General features: G+C 46.6%; 1 protein-coding gene across 1 annotated transcript in view; it reads right to left on the bottom strand.

Annotated features, from left to right (window-relative positions):
* Heca (hdc homolog, cell cycle regulator) overlaps positions 1 to 21,242 on the bottom strand; it is a 205,496-nt gene that overhangs the window by 164,449 nt on the left and 19,805 nt on the right. Inside the window, exon 2 of the mRNA XM_076308773.1 lies at positions 7,806 to 7,902. Coding sequence (XP_076164888.1) covers positions 7,806 to 7,902 — 97 coding nt within the window. The remainder of the gene's footprint in view (positions 1 to 7,805; positions 7,903 to 21,242) is intronic.

The following is a 21,242-nucleotide window of genomic DNA, read 5'->3' as shown; positions in this document are numbered from 1 at the left end:
AATTCAATGAAGAATTGTTCTCGATTCCGAGGCTAGAGTTTGCCAATTCTTGTTCCACGGTATCGGTGTAAGAAATCGCCTAGAATTTTTAACGCGATAACGTTAGATGCCCCGCCCAACGTGTTCTTATCGCGGGAGTAACGAGTGCGAAAATAATTGGAAAGAGTACCAACAACCCGTTGATTACCGTAGCACAGCGAGCAGCGTCGAATGCAGAGCACGCGGCGTTCCCCGAGGAGTAAACCAAGACGTTTATCTTCGTCGAGGAACAATATTTACCGAGCCGAATAGATAAAGATCCTCCTCGGTAACAAACAATCTATCCGACGTCGCTTTTAACTACGTCGTTCGTATATACACTTAGAGACAGGAGAAAGCTCGATTTTACCAACGAAAAAATATCTACACCACCGGAAAATACAATTGGTGAATAAATTTAACCCTTTGCGGCCGTATTAAATTTGGACATGGGATGTCGTACTGGTTGGAATTAATTTCCCTTGAAATATCAGATAACAGGTAAGATTATGAAAGTTTAAATTAATACACAGTTGAATAAAGTATATAAGATTAGTATGATCCTTGCTGTGGTGGCTGAGAGCGGACATACGACCCCAAAGGGTTAAAAAGTTTAGGTTCGTGTAAAGTTCTCTATGGCTAAAGTTCTCGATGGGCGTTCGAAAGGAAAAATTCAAGCCTGTCGAATGATTTGTAAGCATCGACGAACGTTCGAATTCGCTTCTAAACGAAAAATTCAACGCATTCGAAGATTTGCAAGCGTCGACGAACGTTCGAATTCGCTTTGAAACGAAAAATTCAAACCTGTCCAATGATTTGCAAGCGTCGACGAACATTCAAATTCGCTTCGAAACGAAAAATTCAACGCGTTCGAAGATTTGTAAGCGTCGAGGAGCTTTCGAACGGTAAAAAAGGCGGGGAAGCGGGTGGCGCATGCGTTGGTCAAAGTATCCAAATTACCGACTCGCGCCGAGGTTTAACGAGTTCGGTGCACTTGCCGGATAGCGATCGAACGACAGCCTGGAACAAACACGAAGCAGACTCTCTTCGGCCACACCCCAATCTATAACCACCACCGAGGCGAACGCAACGAGTAACTGCACCCCGACACGCCACTTTCCCATTTCCATCGCTCCTCGTGTCCGATTTATTGTCCGGTCTAACTACGCCCGTTTAGAGATCACCGTGGCGTGTCGCGGAGGGTAACGTTCCCGATCCGCTGGAATCGCAATATCTCCTTCTTAAAAGGGTTGCCGCCCTCCCCTTTGTCCGTCTGGACATTCTGGAATTGCGGCTATAACCGTCATAGGTGTCGGTGCTACGGACACCCACGTAAGGCGAATATAAATCACTCGTCCAGGAACACCACGGGACAGAGGAAAAGACGGAATGGTTTTGCTACGAGATGGTCTAACACAGAATGAAACCCGTGGGTCGAGGATTTTGGATTTAATCTCTGGAAGTGTCCCACTCGTTTCCCCGAATAACAGTTCTCCGAGTAAGAGGATCATCGTGATTCGTATTCTGGCGCAATGTTAACCATTGTTAACCCCTTGCACTCGAAAAACGACCGAGACTCGCCGACCGATGCACTTGGATTTTTCTCATTTTTTCGAAGTTTGAATTTTTCAAGAGGGAGACTTCCTTCGTGGCTCGAGATAAATAAAGTATCTTGTATACGAAACATCCAAGTTTATTCTCCCATTTATTTTCACATCCGATGTAAAAGATTTCTTTGAGGTTTCTTGCCCTGTAGAAAAATACTTTGAGCGCAAAGGGTTGACTTTAGAGTAGGTTAAACAATTGTAAGCTAGTGTTCTATTAGTGTCCACTGGTCACCTGTGCCTTGTTCCCTTTCATTACAAACAAATACGAACAACTACCAGCAAATATTGAATTGTTCGGAATTTAATAAAATGTTTATACACTCTAAAAAAATCGTGTTTCATTTTCACCAAAAGAAACCAAACTACAATAACATTCTATTTCCATTTCGCAACCAGTCGACGTTTACTTTGTAAATCGATATCGAAACGAAGATATTTTCAACATTTTTCGTTTACAAATTCACGGGGTGTAGGGTTAATCAATGCCCGAACCATGCCTCGTAGTGCTCGAGGCCCGTTTCGCATAAACAAGAGTTACCAAGCACGGAGAGAGTAATAATAACCTCCGATCATACTCCAACGAATCGCGCGCGAGAGATAGGGTGCGGGACGATTTGCCGCGGAGAGAAAACAAGGAGAGAGAGAGACACAGAGAGAGAGAGAGAGAGAGAGAGAGAGAGAGAGAGAGAGAGAGAAATCGCCCTCGATGGGACACGGTGCTCCGAGGGAACGAACAGAGCCCAGCAACGGCCATGATTTCCAATTCACGCCAGCAATCCCCAGTTTTAAAAGCGACGCGAAACGGGAGAGGGGGTGCAAGCAAGCGCCACTGCATATCAGTATTCGACGCGCAAAAGGCAAACCTTGCATTCTGCAATTCGTAGCGCAGAGAAAGGGCTGGCCAACCCCTCGATAACGGGGAGAGGGTTAGAATGATAGAGCGAAAAGGGTTCGAATCGAACGCCGCGAGATCGGTTCGAAACCGGGAGCCCTCGGCCCCCAGTGTCGGAGACCCTCGAGGCTTCGTTGGGCTTAACGAGAATCTGAATGTACAAAAAAAAGTCCTCCGCGAGGTTTTTGCAGACCTTGAGCGTCGATCAGCGTTGACCACACAGTTCGCGCCTACACGTGTATGTATTTACGTTGTTGCGTCGGTTACGGCAGAGTTTTCGCTAAAAAATTCATCCTCGATGGTATCCTTGGCCTTTTAAAGTTACCTCGAACACTGTAACACGAGCGTGACATAATTACGCGACGAGTATCGGACCCATCGGTCGTTTTGTAACTCTTCGGTGATGTATTTTCGAAATTGAGAAAATTCAAACTTCAAGAATCGAGTTATTTATCTTCGCGCCGCGAAGAAACGATTCGTCGTCCACGAGTAGGCTAAACGAGATTGAAAATTTCACTTATCTCCGCGGATATCGATCGAAGTTCTGGTATATAACGCTTATCCTTATCTTTGAAAAGGTAAAATACACAAGACAACCCCGAACTAGGAGCTATCTCTGAAGATTTACAACGTTCGAACTCCTCGAAGGGTAATTTATCTTCGAAGATGTTCTCGACCGTTCCGGAGCACCCAATTTCGAATATTTCAAAGCGATCGAATTGCTGGAAAATTCGCGAGACAGTCACTCGACTCGTGACTAGCCCTATAGGGTTGTTATCCGACACGTTGCCATGGGAGGGCTCCCAAGCAGAATTTCGAGGGTTCGAGTGCGGTTCCTCCCGCGTATGCACGCAAACCGCGTGGTGTAAGGTATTGATCCGTTCCTCGCTGGATTCGAGTCCCCATCCATCGTGGTCCCATGTATCGACGGGCCCAGAAAACTTGGGAAACCTAGGGATATTTTTTATATCTATTTTAAAATTGTATTTTAAAATTCAAACGAATGATACCGATTCGAAAAAACACTTTAGAAGATAAAATATCCATTTTGTACCCAAGGGACCCGAAAAATCATTTTCGTAAAAACCAAATCGGTATTTTTGATCGGTAAAACTACAAAAAAATCGCTCGAAGAAAATGCTCGCGCGATAAGTGACGAGGAAAATGTCCCCCCGTTACGTCGTGAAACCCTCGGGGGCGGTGTGTCGCGAAACGCGAGCCGTCTTTTCACGCGTTGGAAAATCCCGCGCGCGGGCGATTCGTCTCGCGGACTGGAATGAAAGGAATCTGTGCGGGTTCGCGAGGGGCCAGCTTATATCCCGGTACGGTTGTAAAACCCATGGGGTCCGTCCGCGTGTGCGCGGGCGCATTGCTCCGTGTCCATTGTTGCTTCTAATAAAGCGTGGCCCTTTTCTGCGTTTGCAGGAGGAATAAATAACGCTCCCCGTCGTGGACGATGGAAAAGAGAGACAGAAAAGAGAAAAGAGAGGGGGAAGAAAAAGGAAGGGGTTGGGTGGGTGGGGGGGCTAGGCCAGAGCCTTTTTACGAGCTACCTACCTCGAGCCAGTGCGCGCTGCCGATGAAAGGTTGCGCGAAAGAGCCAGACGTAAAAAGACCACCCCCTCCTGGTACCTTCAGCCCCTCTACTGGCCCTATTTTACAAAATACGCAACGCAGTCACGGAGCACGCCATCGTAGCGATATTCCAGCCTCGTTTGGACCGTGTGCGCGACTCGCAAATTAACCCCTTCGTTGGCGGTGTTTTTTCGGGCGCCATCCCCCCACCCTCCCCCCACACGCCCCTATGCCTACCGTGGACCCGGCAGGTCCTGCCGACCGAAGTATAATGGGGTGACTCCGTTATGGTTGCTCGTTTCGAAGCACCGCCACTTACCAAACTCTCCGGAGGGGAAACCCCCGGTGCCTCTATTTTGCTAGTCATCCTTTTCTTTCGCTCCGTTCTCGCACGAGCTCTCGAAATGGCGGGTAATTTCGAGGTCTGGAACACACGGACTGCCGTCTCGTGTACAGCGATACAGAGACACCACCCGTAAACGTGGACGAGACTCTTTTACTGCCCCCCACCCACTACATTTCCACCTGACCCCACCTAGGAAGCCATTTTTGGCGCACCATAAATTACCGTGGTCCTACGGTTATTAAATTAATTTCCTCTCGCACGCGTTTTCGTATTAATTTCACTCCCTCCCCTCCACCTCCTGGTGCTGAATATAATGGCGCGTGTTATCGAACAAATTTACACCGTTCGTGTAACCGCGTCGTTGAATCGATTTGTTATCGGTCAATTTCACCGCGATCGAACACTGCGTTGCGTGGATGAGAAACACTCGTTTCGATCGGTTAAAAATTAGACTATTACGCTCGGGACACTGGACTCGATCGTAGCTGGCAAACAATTTCGAAAACAGTGGATACGACGAGGGGAATTAATTCACACGAGTGTATAGAATTATTAATTCTCCGACTATGATGTATTCCGGGAGAATCGTCGTTCCGTTGTGTCAAAAATAGAATACAATTTCCTTGTGTCGCATACCGCTGCGCGTGTCGTCGTTTGTTCGCTCTTTGAAGACGCCGCGTTCTAGGAACACTCGACAACACCTCGTGAAAAAACGTAGGATCGCTCATAGTGGTCAACCATGGTCATAGTGGTTACCTGGAACTCCCTCGCGGAAGTTCAAAGGTAAAACAAGGTAAACCGTCGTCACGGTCTAGATGTATTTGTACTTGCAATTCTGAAGAATATACCCACCCCGTGCAAAAGCTTCGAAATGATATTGCATTGCTGAAAATTACTAGCCAGAAACTCTAGAGATATTGTAAATTATCGTTACCGACCCCTCTGTACACGAGTGGAATACTTTTTCACTTTGTAACTGATTGGGCCCGTTTAGAAGAAAAAATGATAACGTAGGAAATACTTTCATTCAACTGTTACAACTATAAAATATTCTTTTATGCATTGTATCGCATCTTTGGAAAAATGAAATACAAAGGAAAATTAAAATCATCCTGGAAGGACGATGATGCAAATGCGTTGATAAAATTAAAGGGTCGGATAAAAATTAGTATTTGTAATTTATTTTAATCACTGCGTGTACGAGGCAAAAGAAATGAAACGTTTTCAAATATTGGGTTGTTCGGAAAGTGATTTCGTTTTCCAAAATGGAGAATATATAATTTAATAAAATGTTTACATACTCTAAAAAAAAATTGGGTTTCATTTTTACCAACAAAAAAAAAATGAAATGACTTATAACAACCCAATATATCCCACTGGAAGGAACGATTGTATCTTCTAGGGGTTGTGGAAACCCTTCGCGAGAAGGTTCCGAGACGCAGGTATTCAAAATGTACCCAAGGTTCATCGTCATGGTCCTGGAAGGCGATTCCAGGATGATAATTTCCAACGATCGTGGCCTTGAGAACCGCGTAAAAAAACTATCTTAAAAATGACTGGTCCCCTTCCGAGGCAAGTGCGTCGCAGCCCGTAAACAGAGCTCGCGCAAGAGCCCCATAAAAACACTGGGGTGGAGAGACGACCGCCATAAATAATCGGGAAAGAAGATCAAAAGAATTCCGTTCGCTTTCGCGGTGGCGCGAGCCTTATTGCGTCGTATCCTTTCGCCTCATCGATCGACCTACCGCAACGCGTGTACGCAGCGAACGAGCAAGCTTATGGTCGCGCGGGGGAGGATGATCAAACGCGTTGCGCGAGAGCCTTCGATTCCTTTGAAAATATTATTCGTGCGTAAAACCGGACACGTTGCACGGTATCGCGGTTTAATAACCAGCGCTTATTGCGTCGCGTGAACGAACATCCCGAAAGGGGGGGTGTGAATGCACACGAGGGACCAAGAGGGGGTGGTTTGTTATTGATTTTTCCCTCGTCGTATTTGGGGTAGGACGACAGTGTTACGACGCAACGGGAAAGGATTCTTTCAGAAAGTCTGCGAGAGGGCACGTGCGGGAGAGAAGAACATGGAAAGAAAAAACGGACCACCAGCGGCGCGAGAGAGATTATTTCGACGAGGTCGTCCTGCTGGTGTGGACACGTGACGCACATAGGCACCGGTATATGGAGCAAGGACGAACGGTTAAGGGCGCGAGGAAAACCGTTTCTTCGACGACGGTAAACAAATCATGGTCGAAAACGCGACCGTTCCCAGCCGAGCGTTTTATTATCGCGGTGTAACTGTTCCTGGAACTTGAATACCAGTTCGGAGTGGTTATTTGGTAACCTTCGTGACCGAGAGTTTGGTAACCGAGTACAGTAACGTTCGCTTAAATTAAAATGTACAGAGCAGGGATTGCAAAAATCACAATTACTCGTTGAGTAACTTTATCCTTGTAATAATTGTACGAATGCTTTGGTGAGATTCTCCCGGTTAAAACGAGTACAAACGCGACATATATCGGACGAACTTTATTCCTAACGAATTTGACTAGAATATAGCAAAAATAATAGAGCAGCGATAAGTTTGTCCAATGTATACCGTGTTTGTACTCATTTTAATCGGGAGAACCTCGTCGATCTGATGGTAGTATTATTGTCGAAATAAAATGAAAAATCTAAGAGTGAAAGAATTACTATGATTTTTCTAGCCTACTCTTGCTATATCTATTAACCGTCTTTGTTCGTGAGATTGGATTACGCTCGGTTCGAGGCACCGAGTAGAAAAGGACTAGTGGATTGGATCACTGAAATCCGAACTAGCGAACATTATTGTAATTTAAGCGAATATCACTTTACCTCGACGACCTATATACAGCAAATGATTATCGAAGTTAACGCTAGGGGCATTTTCAAATGTATGCCCGATCGAAAACCAGTAACATTGCGCAGAATATTTTTTTCGATGAACCGTTTACCTTGTTTAAGCTGGCTAGGGCATTTTCAAATGTATGCCCAATCGAAAACCAGCAACATTGCGCAGAATATATTTTTTCGATTAACCGTTTACCTTGTTTAAGCTGGTCGTTAATACGAAGAAGAAAAACCGTCGACGGGGATTTCCCAAGAAGGTTTAAAGCAGGAGGAGTTGGCTCCGCGCCTTGACCTTGCTCTATTGCGTGCCTTCCGCTTTAAGGAATCCCGTGTATAGCTCGCGTCTCCGCTTTCCTGCTGCTCTAGCGGGGTTACTGTTTCAAACTTTCCCCGCTCGACGTGCGCACGCGGATTCCCTCGCCTGACTTTTCAAACGCAGAGATCGCAACCGCGACGCACGTCGCGTGAGCCAACGTGTACATCGAATTCGATCACTTACCTTAATGTGGTAGGAGTTCAGTTTGGTACGCGGCAGACTGTTGAACGCGCTGAAGTCCAGACGACGCGAGAAGATACCATTTGCACCGCAGCTTTGCCTGTAACAAATCGATCCTTCGTTAGAATTTTTATCAGAAATCCAATTGATTAAATTTTCAACCGTCTGACTGTTCTCAATGCACTTTATTCCACGTAAACCCCAGACCATCTGTATCTACGAATTAACACGACCTAAAAGAATCAATGATAGCTATAGTTTGAGCTTATCGAATACCTTTCCCGTTACGAATAAAATGTACAATTGGAATCGTTGGAATTTCAAGTTACCATTACTCGAGGAAATTGATAAGAATGTATAAGCATCATAGATTTACGGTACGTTTGTGTGACTCTTCGAAAAAGAAAACGTTCCGCCCCGTTCGACGGGGGATGGATATAATACAGGAGCCTATAATGGCTCTTCCTGTCCCGAACGATCGCTTTAAAATCTCCAACGGAAAACAAAAATCGGGGTTCTCGTCATTCTCGCGATACATAATAATTCCACCCTCGCTTGATCACCCTCACCGTGTACATCGTGCGAGTCGAGGGTCGCGTTTCAGGACGAAAACGGTAGTACGAGCTCGCGTTCGTGTATCTCCTGCACCGTCGAGGGAAAAAGATCCGCGTGTCGCGGAATATAAACCCTCCGTATTAAAGGTGGGGAAGGTTTAGTCCGTGAGTACGGTGCACCCTTGATCGACACGAGTCAGAACTTTCGCGAAACGGTTGATCGTTGGGAGCAGAACGTATCCAGAGATGGAATTCGCGAGCTCGGAATCGCTTCGTCCGATAATTTCTGTAACATCTGCGCGCACGTATCAGGGGTTTCACACATGGCCGACCCTGACGTCTGATTCTACTGCATAGCTGCACCCGACGTCGAACTCAATAACAGATGCACCTCCCGGCCGTTTCAACTAAATTCGAGCGGAATGGATTCAACGGCGGACCGAGTTTTGTTAAGGGGTTGGAAATCGACGAGGGAGCTTTGCAATCGGTCTTAACGTTGCTCGATAATAGTTTCGAGAACTACGGATGAATGCCGAGCACAGAAACTGTTGGATAAACGTTCTCTGTAAAGAGGTACGGTGGTCTCGCTCCGAGTTCAAATACTCGTCGAACCGATCATTCTGGCGGCCTGGTATTCGCGGATCGGTATAAACGTGGACCTATGTTTCTTTATAATTATTTGGATGTTCATTTGGAAGATATTTGGAAAAATTATTACCACTATTATACCGAAGATAAACTTATAAAAAAAATGCCCCTACTTTGTGGATTCGAAGACATTAAAAGTTCACTCTGGATGCGTTCAAAGATTGGCCCTTAAATATTAATCCAACCTGACCCAACTTAACGTAGTCTAATTCGATCTATCCTTGAATCACAAGAACGTAGAATGTAGAATGTAGATTGAGTTAGGTCGAGTTCTTTTATATTTTTCTCATTGCACAGTACGAGTGTACATTTTCTCATCGTAAATAAATCCTCGTCGTTCGATCGGCGAGGAGTTAAAAGGAGAAGACTGATTTTTGCGTTTCGATTGAATGCTAAACAACCGTTTGAATTTTCGGCTCCAGCGATCGCGACGGAGTCACGATGGAGGAAGTTGCGTCAGCGTCAGGAAGACGCAACGAGCGAAGCGGACACACGGAAAAGCAACGCGTGGAGGTCGCGAACAGAATGGCTGGGCACACCGAGGTGGAGAGATGGAGGTGGAGATGGAGGTGGAGGCAGGGACGGTCGACCTTAACCTTGGCCTCTACTCGTGCGAGACCGTCCTCTATTGCCGCCCGTATTGGTAACTTTTGGCAATGTCAACCGGGGGTCACGAAAATATTGCGCGCCATCGGCCGCGTGCGACGTACACGTACGCCGTGGAAAAACGTTCGCGCGCGTGGTTGCATTATGCAACCCGGTCTGCGGCATTCTTGGTGCATTGACCGAATTCCAGAAAGATGGAAACGCCGAACACGGTGCTCTTTTTGGAATACCGCGCTCCACCGGCACGTCTGCAACCGAGATGACCAACTCTATTGTACTGAATTTACCATTGCACTTCCACGGATGCAACTGCACACGATACTCGAGAGTATCGTTTACGGATTTGTGTCTTTAAGCAGCGAAAAGAATATTTTTGTTTCTCCAAAGTTTGTTCATTTAATTTAATATCATTCAGAAGAAAGTTATAGATCGATTAATCGTGAGATTGTTCACGGATCGGTCCTAAGTCCGTACGATTCGTATACGGTCAATTTCGCCAAAATTATAAACAGATACTTAACCCATTAACAGTCCAGCACGTGATAATCACAAGTGGGCTGACGCATGCACACTCTCGTGACTGTCACGGGTTATGTATTTCGTTGGCTTGGAAAATTTTGCAAGCTTTTATCGTACTTGTTTTGTAACGCGATAAGACCGTTGGACACCTTTTTCGTGCAGTTTTAAGTGCATATTGCAACACGATCACATCGAATAAACACCAGCGTAGAATTGTGTATACCTTTGCTTCAATGTGTATCGCACAGAATGGTGTTTGCCATCGTGTCGATACCTCTTGTCGCGATAAAGTAGTAGGAATTTACTCTCGGTTATGTTTGTCGATAAACAAATATCCACAAAAAAGAGAAACAATATTTCCCTCCTGGTTCACACCAGATGCATACCATATCGAGAATGCATACTGCGCTTCGAGAGAGGAAAATATTGTCGCGGAACAATTTCCAGTCCGCCTCGATTTTCAATCTACCGATCTCGCTTTGAACAATCACCCTGTACGACATTGACGATTGAAGAGTAATTCGAAGCTATTAGTCGCAACGAGGTAACGACAGAGACGAATCTGGTGCTCCGATTAGTCAGCGCCGCAAAAGGTGCGCGCACGCGCGATCTATCCACACGTATGTATTAAAAATCGTGTTTTTCACGATGTATTAAAGAACGTATACAAAACGACACGTGTGTTTAAATATTCGTAAAATGGTGATCTCCGATGTGTACACGCGTATAGAACGTACCAACGAAAACCGTAAATGTTTACGATTGAAAGACGGTCATGGGTGTTCGAGGAACAAATACGGATGCGGTCCCTGTAATTAATTTACAACGACGCCGAAGTGCGCGCGTGCGCAGTTATTTTCAATCACCGGCATTTACACGTCGCCTCTCGGTCGCGTTCCGACTTCTCGCGATGACTAACGCCGGTTGCGCAAGCGTCGACGCGAGCAAGAGAATCAATAGAGTCATTACATCGGGCCGGTCGACGGGAATCACGGGCGTCGCGTGTCCATTTCCCACGAAACTCACGATCCAGTCGCCGCAATTAACGACCAGCGCAAACTCGCGACCAGACAATGATCGTCGTCCGTCCTGCACCACGAACAACAAACAAACGCTATCTTCTCGTCTATTTGCATACCTTGCCGTTTCGATGATCGGCGCTCGAGGCCCGGCCGGTGTGTTTTCGTCGATGCGAATCTTCCACGATAAGCAAACACAGGGCGGAGGACCACCTAACGCGATCGATTAATTTTTTTCAACACTGATCGCCGAAAGAATCGAAATTTTTGGACGAGAAGATTTCGAAAGACCTTCAAGTAACGGTTCATCTTTTTTGTGTGTTAGTTTTCAAGGACATTTTTGTACAAAAAAGAAAATTGAAAAGTACGAGGAAAAGTACGAGGAAAAGTACAAGACCTGGATAAAAAATGTGACCTTAAAGGTCCGTGGAAATTGTACGGTACCCGATAAGAAAAGAATTTGATTGGTTACTTTGTGTACCGACAAAATTATTCTCGAAAGCAATTACATCTACTTTCGTTAAAAAAAAAGGCATTTTTCCCAAAGCCTGTCAATTACTTTGTATACATAAACGTTGTCAATTGCTAGCCATCTTTCTGTTATATACCATTCGCGCGCGTTATTTGGTTCCTCGACTCGGTTTTAAGTAACACTCCGAGAGGCTAGATTGCGCAACAGCACTCTACTGCACTCTTGTCTCGTTTACTACCCACCCAATTTTCTTTTTTTATCGCGTGTGTTCCGTGTTCGCAAATTGTGCGATAAACGCGTAAAATAAATAAATGAACCCTCGCGAGTATAATTCACGGAGGGGGGAGGAGCTCTGCTGCTGGCCCACTGGTCGAGATCCTAAAAAATTGATCTCGAGCCATTAAGCTCCGCGCGCCACGATATACGTGACGATGGAGAAAAAAGGATCCTTTCGCGTGTTCAATTTATATTCCATAGTAACCGGTTTCCAGGCCGCCCTGTCGCGTGTGTTATCGCGAAAACGCGATCAGGATTGCGGCGCGTTTCGATCGGGAAAGAAAATTTTTATCTATCCGTGATACAACATTTTTATCCATTCGCGATACAAATTTTTATCCACCTAGACGTTGACCAGCGTCTGTTCGAAAGAGAGACCACCCTCCGAATTCCCACCGCCTCGTTAACAGTACGCGCGGCGCCTCGTTAACCGTTCACGCGACCTCTTGGTAACAGTACGCGCACGTCGTCTCGTTAAAAATTCTTCAACCGTCCTGTTAAGAATTCTCTCGTCGCCCCGTTAAGAACAGTTCTCGTATCACCCCGTTAGAGGTACCCGCGGCGCCCCGTTAACACGCCTCCACTGTCCTGGACGCGCGCAACTCTCGTTGCAACATCGTTTTCTTAAAATAGGCCCGAACAGGAAACCACCCGTGGTCGAGAAATGCCTATTTATAGTAAATTTCATAGTATCGACTCATCGCGAAGTCGTTCGCGACGATTTGAAATTATAATCGGGGACACAATTAGCAAATGACGCGGCGTGCCGGCGCAAACACAACGCGCGACTCGCTCGATCGCGAGAGGTACGTATTCGGAGAACGGATAGAGGACCGATTTCGAAATCGTAATCTCCCCGACGGACGTGGACTTTGAAGCTCGCGACTGGGGACCACCACCGGATGCGGCGAAAGATTGCCTGGAAGCGTACAGTGCCTCCCGCTACCTAAACGTTTCTATGAAATTAGTCGTACGGGGAACGTTTCGCGATAATTTCGCCCCGTTCGTAAACAATCGAATCCCTTCCTCTCGCACGGAGAAACAACGAAGACCATTGTTGCGACGTTGGAAAAAATCTATTCGGAGGACAACTTACCCACCACTACTTCCACGCGATCATACACGAATCGTATATTACGCGAACGTATACGTATACACACATCATATATATATATATATATATATATATGTATATTCTTCTTATGTACGCATTCGCGAACGAATCAGTTCTTGCAACCCGACACCGACGCGATACGCCACCCCGCGTGTATCAGTCCCCGCCGCTTGTACTCGGTTTATATTTCTCGGAAGTCTTTCGTAATCGTAGATTCGTTTCTCGCCGACATGAATGACGACGTCGGGGCACCGTCGACATCGTCCAGTGTACGCTACGGGAGAGGACACGCCAAACGTTTCTTCTCCCCAGCCCCCAAGGTTCGTTCGTTCGTTCGTTCGTTCGTTCGTTCGTTCGTTCGTTCGTATCGCGTTGCGCGACATTGCGTGCATCGCCTAGAGTTCATGCCTTATCTGTCTTTATCGAGCAGAGCGCCTCTTTCATAATTTACCGCGCGAACGAGGAGCCCCGGTTAATCAGGTTCGTGTTCCGTGAAACGAGCCGACCGTTCCCCGTAATACGAACGACCATGCCCCCCCTGGCGAACCCGCGGAACAACGTCTACCAACGGGGGACGGTTAACCGCGAGTTGCGTTCACTAACCGAAGTATATTGACTGTATTGAGTATACGGATAGTATTGAATCGATATTATTGAAAATGTCGACTACGTGTCCGTTGATACGGTGATTTGGAATCGTGTACGATCGATTATGTTGTCGCTGTGAGTAAAAAGAGACCCAGGTCTCGTTCGAGGCTCGTGCAATGCCTATCTCAAGGAAGACGCGTGTTCGCGAGAGACCCAGACGCCTAGCGCGAGCCAAATGGACGCGAGGCGTCCCAAGATACACGACGTCGCATCAGAGGTTTCGACTAATTGGTACAGATCGGACCGAGTAACCTTCACGGTGAATCAAAACGAAGCTTTTCTCGGAAACGACGAATTGCCCCGGTTGTTCAAACATCGTTCAACGAGCGGAGAACGCTCGTTAAGTCGTTCCTGGGCTGACCAGATTAAGAAACAGAGCTCCGAGGTAATTAGCATAAACGAATTAACATTGACGCTCGTCCTCGGTCAACTGCGTAACACGCCATTTTTTTTTCTTTTCGTTCGAGTTGATAAAATTTTCAACCAAGGGGCAGCGTGTAAAAAGAGAGAACAGACGAGGAACAAGGTACATCGAGTCGAAGGAAACGAAAGAAAGTTTTTAAAAATTATCCGGATATTCGATACACCTATTGCAAGAATGTCAAAAATGTTTATTAAACTTCTTTTTCCATTAAGGCTGCGGTCATTAAATGTCAGCCGGCGGCTTTTGACAAAGATAGATCCTCTGGTTGGTGGGAGATAATGATGATCATAGAACGAATAAAATCTGGCGATCGTACAACGTGAATTTACCGTAATTAGCATAAATTTCGCGTTAACTTCGACGCGTGTCCTCGGTCGCTCCGCAACGTGGCATATTTTTTTTCCCCCATCCGAGTTAATAAGGAACCGGCCTTCTCTTTCGGATCTTATCGGCGTAACTTATTGTTTCGAGAAATTTTTACGAGATTTTATCGATTTCGAGATCATTTGAATCGTGTGCATTGAAGAGGGTGTCTAACTTTGGCTCATTAACTTGTATCGATAACGACACGTGGCCTTTATTTTTATCTTATCGTATGCGACATCTGTTACCGATATTGTTTGTTTTATTTCGTACGAAAATACCGAATTCCAATACCTGATTTGGCGACCTAAATAAAGCTCGAGATTACGACCCCGATCGGGCACGTAGATTACGGGGAACGAGGGGCGTCGTAGTCGGTCCAAAATATTTTTTACAAAACTTTCCACGCACGTGTGAATCACCCACGCGAACGTACAACAAATTCCAACAACAAAACACATTTTGCGCAATCCGTGGAGCGACCCAAGGAAACGGAACGTACTCGAACGAAGGCCACGCACGCGTCTCGCAAAGTGATTTGCGAACCCGGTGCGCTGCCGCAAGGACGCGGCGTTACACGCATCCGGGCTGCAGCCTGTTAAGCTTTTCAAGGCCAAGCGGGGCCCATCCTTGGAATTTTAATCAGTCCGTTTGCCTATCGCTCCGGGGCTTCGGAGAGACCACGTAGTCTCATGTATTCGATAATGGCCGTCAAAAATTCGAGCCACCCAGCCACGAACAATCGCTCTCCGGAGATTTAATCTTTTATTTAATCGCGATCCGCAACGATCCCGCGCGTGTATAGGACTCTCAACGAACTGGCTATACCCGACGAAAGTGTGGGGCCCAGAATTGCTATACGATAAACACCGCAAAGTCCGACGACTACTTTGACGTATTGTTCTGTACCTATGGTAATAAAATACTGTTAATCGTTAATTTTCTTCTTTTAAGTTATATGCAGTTCTTCCCAATCGAAAACCCCCCTGTGAGCAATCCTAGAGGATTGTATAGCTTCCATAGCAACAGTGTATATTCTCTTCTCTGGAATTATTCTGCCCTGTTTTCCTCAATTTTCACTCAAAGAAGCATCTACGTATCGCGTCAAGACGCGTCCGTCATCGACGCAGGGGGCGGGCAGGACAGAAGCGGGTCGTGACATCCGTCGGGACGTGACAACGATCAACGTTCTGCGTCCACGAGAGAACACCAGAGAACACCAGAGAACACCAGAGAACACCAGAGAACACGCGACGAGGCAACTCCTGGATAGCGCGCGTGACACCTGTGTACATACTCGAGTCGAGTATTTATAGTCGATAAACCGCTTGTTTACGCAGGCACGCGTTTCTGCGACGCCTCTGGGTCGCGCAACGAGTGGTCCATCGGGAGGAACAGTTGGAAACGAGGAGAGACGAGGAGAGCCAGGCAGAGCCAGGGAGAGACTAGGAGAGACTAGGAGAGACTAGGAGAGCTCGGAGTGACAAGGGGAAACGAGGAAAGCTGAGGAGAACCGGGGAGAACTAGGGAGAGCCCGGGAGAGCCGGAAAGAGCCAAGGAGAGCCAGGGAGAGACTAGGAGAGCTCGGAGTAACAAGGGGAAACGAAGAAAGCTGAGGAAAACCGAGGAGAGCCAGGGAGAGACTAGGAGAGACTAGGAGAACCAGGAATAGCCAGGGAGAGGCAGTTAATAAAAGAGAGAAGAAAATCTACTGGTAGAAAACGAGAAGAAAAGAAAAAAACAGTCATCGGAGAGAGAGAGAGAGAGAGAGAGAGAGAGAGAGAGAGAGAGAAGACGCCGAGCGAAGAGAGAGTAACACGCATACTCGTGATCGACGCATTAGCAACGATGTTTTTCGCCCGAGGCATTTTTGCGCAGTTAGGCGATAAGCCTCCCGACTCGGATGCCCTTCCGTTTCTGTCCTCAATGACGGCCCCCGCTATTTGCTCGCCAGGCCACCTATATATCGGAAGACCGCGAAAACACAAACGCTCGCGCTCCCCGCTGGGCGTGCCGGCGCGTATCTGTGACGCAATGCGACGCACAAAAGAGAGAAATCGCGGCGGGACGCCGCGAGATAATGGCCAGGCTCGCGTTAGAAACGAGCTGCGCGCCGCAGATAACGAGACGATTATCGCCCGAGCCGCATAATTCCCGCGCGTGGGAATATTTTCGCAAACAACGATCGGATATTCGCCAACCGGTTGTTTTCACGCGACCGTCCGTCTCTGAATCCGAATTGGAAGCGTAGTTGCGTCAGAAGCTGTACGAGATTATTTGTTTAAACATCAGAATCCTGACCTCAAGAAACCCTAAATACTCGGTTGACTTTGAAACGGTATGGAACTCGTGTTTTTAGCTTTGCGACACAATGGTAGCGAGACAAGGAAATGCAGGTGCAGCCATTGCATTAATAACTGTAGGAAAACGATGAATCGCGAGGGACCTGGTGCGTCAAAAAAGTCCCGAGGAACGCAGCTGGGATAAAGGAGAGAAGGATTTAGGAATCTTGGAAGGATCGACATCCAAGAGTCCTCGGTTTACCAAAGAAAAGGATTTAGAAAGACTCGGTAACTCGAACCGTGCTCGGTCAAAGAAGAGAAAGATGTGGAAATTTTGAAAGAGTTCCACGAGTCGAGCTGGGTCGAATAAGGAACGACAATTGCATGCACACCGTCTGGACGTGAGTCATTGAGCCATCGTGTCATTATCTCGGCGGATTGGCCGCGGTAACGAGAAAGAATCGGTGTCTGGATGTCCTTGAACGGCCAGGATGAGGCTGCTGGACGATTCGCTTCACGAATTACTTACGAAGGACGTGATGATCCTACCAAGGAGGAAGTCGGGACCAGCTGCCCGCTGCAATTTCCACGAGCGTTCGAGCGCACACAGCTTCGTGTGGGAAGAGAAGAGCGAGGCACGCACACCGCACGCACCATAGGCTCGAATCCTCCTCGAGCAGCTCGCAGGTGTGCGCTAATGAGTCGAGCGACGATAATGGAAAGCCGGCTGTACGAAGGAACTCGAACACAATGGCCGTGTCCGGTTCCAAGGTGTCGCGAGAACATTTTCACAAGCCTCTCGGACGATTTTTGGCCAGAGAAGCAAACCGTGAGACTTTCATCTTTCCTCGAGCTATGGTACTACCCTACACAGATGGAAAAAATCGATGGATTCCGATCTTCCACTTGTACCGGTTGAATGCACAGAAAATCTTATCGATTTTCGCAACGATAAATATCCTACCTTTGAGGCATTGCAATCCCTACTGTGATATACCTATTGTTTGCAATTTTTTAGAAAAACCTTCAGATCACACTTGTGACCTTTTATAAGAGTAAATACCTCTAGAACGTGTAGAAAATCTTACCGATTTTCGTAGCAATAAATATCCTTTCTTCCTCCAACTATGAACGTTGCAATCGCTACTACGATATACCTTTCTATTTTTTGCGCTTGTTCGAAACAGCCTGCACCTGCGACTCGTGAACGCGAATACCTCTTCAACGTGCAGAAAATTTTACGATCATTACAGCAATATATATTCTCTACCTTCGAGCATCATAATCCCTACTCTGATATACCTATCTTTAGCAATTAAAAGAAAAAAAAACCACTCGTAAGCGGAGAATACCACTCGACCGTGCAGAAAATCTTATCGATTTCATGGCAATAAATACTTTACCTTCTTTCGCGATAAGCATTACAATCCCTACTGTCACGTTCCTGAGCGCTATAATCCCTACTGCGGTACAGCTATCTTTACAATTTCAAAAAGACCTTCAAGAACCCATCTGTGATTCTCATAAGCGTATCCACTCCAAACCTAATTAACCTACCAATATTAAGTGCAATCGTACCAATTTTTACACACGGACAGTGAACGAAATTACTCGATCGATTCGAATCGACCAACCTGGTCCGCGATCTTTCGAGAAGATAATTATACTCCGGTAACAATTTTTTTAAATACCTGGTCCTCGGAACAATCGAGTTTCGTAACAACGTTATTTACGATGCAATCGATTGACTCGCAACCGTTTGCATAATTTCGATACACTCGATATCTCGGGGTCGATAAACCATGCTCGAGTCGAACCCTAACGCTATCCGGCTCGTTAAATTCCACGTAACATTTCGAATAGCCACTTCGTCCAACGATTATTGCAATCCTCGAGTATCGGGACTTTGTATTCATCGTTCGCAAGGACGCGCAGAGACATACGCGCCGCTTGCAGATTCCTTTCGCAACTTTGATAACATTCCACGCGACCGTCTTCTCTCTCGGAACTTGTTCATCGAATAAACGTACGAATCGAGCGAGGCGAAAGATCAAGATTTTACGTGGTTCTGCAACATTGCTCGAGCCTACGGAAGACGATGCGCTTTAACGAGGTAGATACACGCGCGTGCCTCCGAACGTCACTTTCCAATCCCAGGGAAAGGAATTTGCTTTCGAGAAACGTTACAAAGATCGTAGAGACATTGTCGGGGACCGGTTCTTCCTGTAGGTTTGAGGTTTCCTATTAATAGACAACGGACGAAATTGAAAAAAAAAAAAGAAAAGAAAAGAAAAAAAAGAACCATCGACTTTCGCGAGACACCGGTTACGTGCATCGAATCGCGATCCTCTCGGCGCATCGACGGACCAACAGGGCCTATATACGTGCTCCGGCTTTAATTGTATGCTAATTTCAACGACTACGAACCGAGCTCGCCCAGCCCCGACCCGCTAATTAAGCGAGAACGGCGCAGAGGTAAATACGTTCGACCGAGCGCGAGTCTGATTTCATAAAGCGACGGGAAGTCGCGAAAACAACTCCCCGTTACGAACGATAGATAAAGATCTCTCTCGCTCGTTCGTTCGCTCGCTCGTGCATAATATCGGTCGAGCAAACAAACTTTAATCGCCAGAAAACCCAAAGGTGGTTGTAACGCAACCGCGAGAAACGAGCGGTGTTCGATTCTTCTTGGATTCGAGATTCGATCGGACTTGGAGAACAACTTTCGGGGCAACTTTCTTCCGTCCAGCGGATAGTTCTCGAGATACCGGACCGATGGAACTTTCGGGGGGTGGTTACACCCCCGAGAAACTCGAGCCAACCGCGGCTAACAAGAAATACGTGTCCCTTTATTTTTTTGGCTGCTCCACAAACCCGCAAAGTGGAAGTGGGCCTCCGGGCTCGCGATTCGAATTCCTTCGGGCGGTTTTCAACGATCTCGACACGGAAAAATACTCCGAGATTGATTGCACTTTTCAATGCAAACTTTTCTAACGAATTTTAGTCAATTTTAACGCACTGATAAAAATTTCGATCGTTGATTTCATTTCTAATACTTTCTATGCGAGTACTCGGAATTACTTCGGGCGGTTTTCAACGATCTCGACATGGAAAAATACTCCGAGATTGATTGCACTTTTCAATGCAAACTTTTTCTAACGAATTTTAGTCAATCTTAGCGTATTGATCAAAATTTCGATCGTTGATTTCATTTCTAATAGTTTCTACGCGAGTGCTCGGTAACGCTTCAACTTGGCAACTTTTACACATAAGAAAAATGGAGCACTAGTTTCAAAATTTGAGAAACACTAGCCTGCTCGCCACGAAATAGAAAAAATACACCACGGAGGTACTTTTCTCACCCCCCGAGGAACCTTCCACGAATCGTGCGCGCTTACGCGGAACTCGCTCGTAAACGATCAGGTGCAAAGGATGTTAAGCAGCTAGGGAAACTCCCTTCGTAGGTGTCGAAGTTTGAGTTTGCTCTACGGGAAGGCAGCTGCCCCCGTGCGACTTTTCGTAATCCTCGTGTCTCGCCCCATCTCCATCCCTCAGAAAAATCTTCGGTCCTAAGCCTCGTAACGCGTTCGTCGTGTACACAAGCTCTCGTGCTCCCGCTTTAGAATTATCGAGGCGGGGCGTACGCGTCGATTTACCCCGAGAGTGTTCACCGAAAATTGTCGAAGGGTACCACACGCGGGAGTCGAGGAGTTGCTCGTGTATCGAGGGAGCCACCCATCGGGTGTAACTCGTGTTCGTAAACACACTGTCCTTTCCACGAGTATTTCGTTAAGTCCTGTCCCCAAGCTTTGTCGCGGTCTGCCTTTGACACTGTCACCGACGAGTCCATCGTCAGGGGCCCGGCTTGAAAGCGTTGCAATTTTACGTGTCAGATTCAGGGAATCGCCCCCTCGGAACCAACCCAACGAAAACTGAAGGGGGGGGACAAAGAGTCATCGTCGATGAATCGTCGCGAGCTTTGTGCGATTCGAGTGACTCGTCATAGATGTTCGAGAATTGAGGAGAACGGGGGACAAAGTAAACACGCCCCCGATAATCGCAACGTTTGTATTTCTCTCTGGAGACTACCCCTACCCTCTTCGTTTTCTCGATACCCGCTCGCGAACAAATATCCCGGAGGCGAGAAACAGCTCGATGAGAAAACAGAAGTATTTCCCGGGAACATAATGGCGAGTTTACAAATAATTATCCGAGAGCCGAGTGCCCCCTCCGGTTCTCAAAATATTTCTACCCGACGAACGGCATGTTATCGATAGAAACGGAGGAACCGTGGTCTGTCTCGTTGCATTTCGTTCTCTGTACTTGTTTAAAGAAACAGGGATACTTTTCTAAATTTAAACAAACAAATCTTTGTCGAACGACGGTACAGTAATTCCAAAGTTTTAACAACAGAGAAAAGTGTCCTTCGACAGGTTCCCCGTTAATTCGATAAATTCCCCCCCGTGGAGGGGTTACTTTCGATTGGTCGCTGTAAATATTTTGGCATTTTTCTCC

This window comes from Ptiloglossa arizonensis, chromosome 4, assembly GCF_051014685.1.
Source record: "Ptiloglossa arizonensis isolate GNS036 chromosome 4, iyPtiAriz1_principal, whole genome shotgun sequence".
In the NCBI taxonomy this organism is placed as follows: domain Eukaryota; kingdom Metazoa; phylum Arthropoda; class Insecta; order Hymenoptera; family Colletidae; genus Ptiloglossa; species Ptiloglossa arizonensis.
Note: the sequence above shows the minus strand (reverse complement) of the source record. Positions and strands in the feature narration are given on the sequence as shown.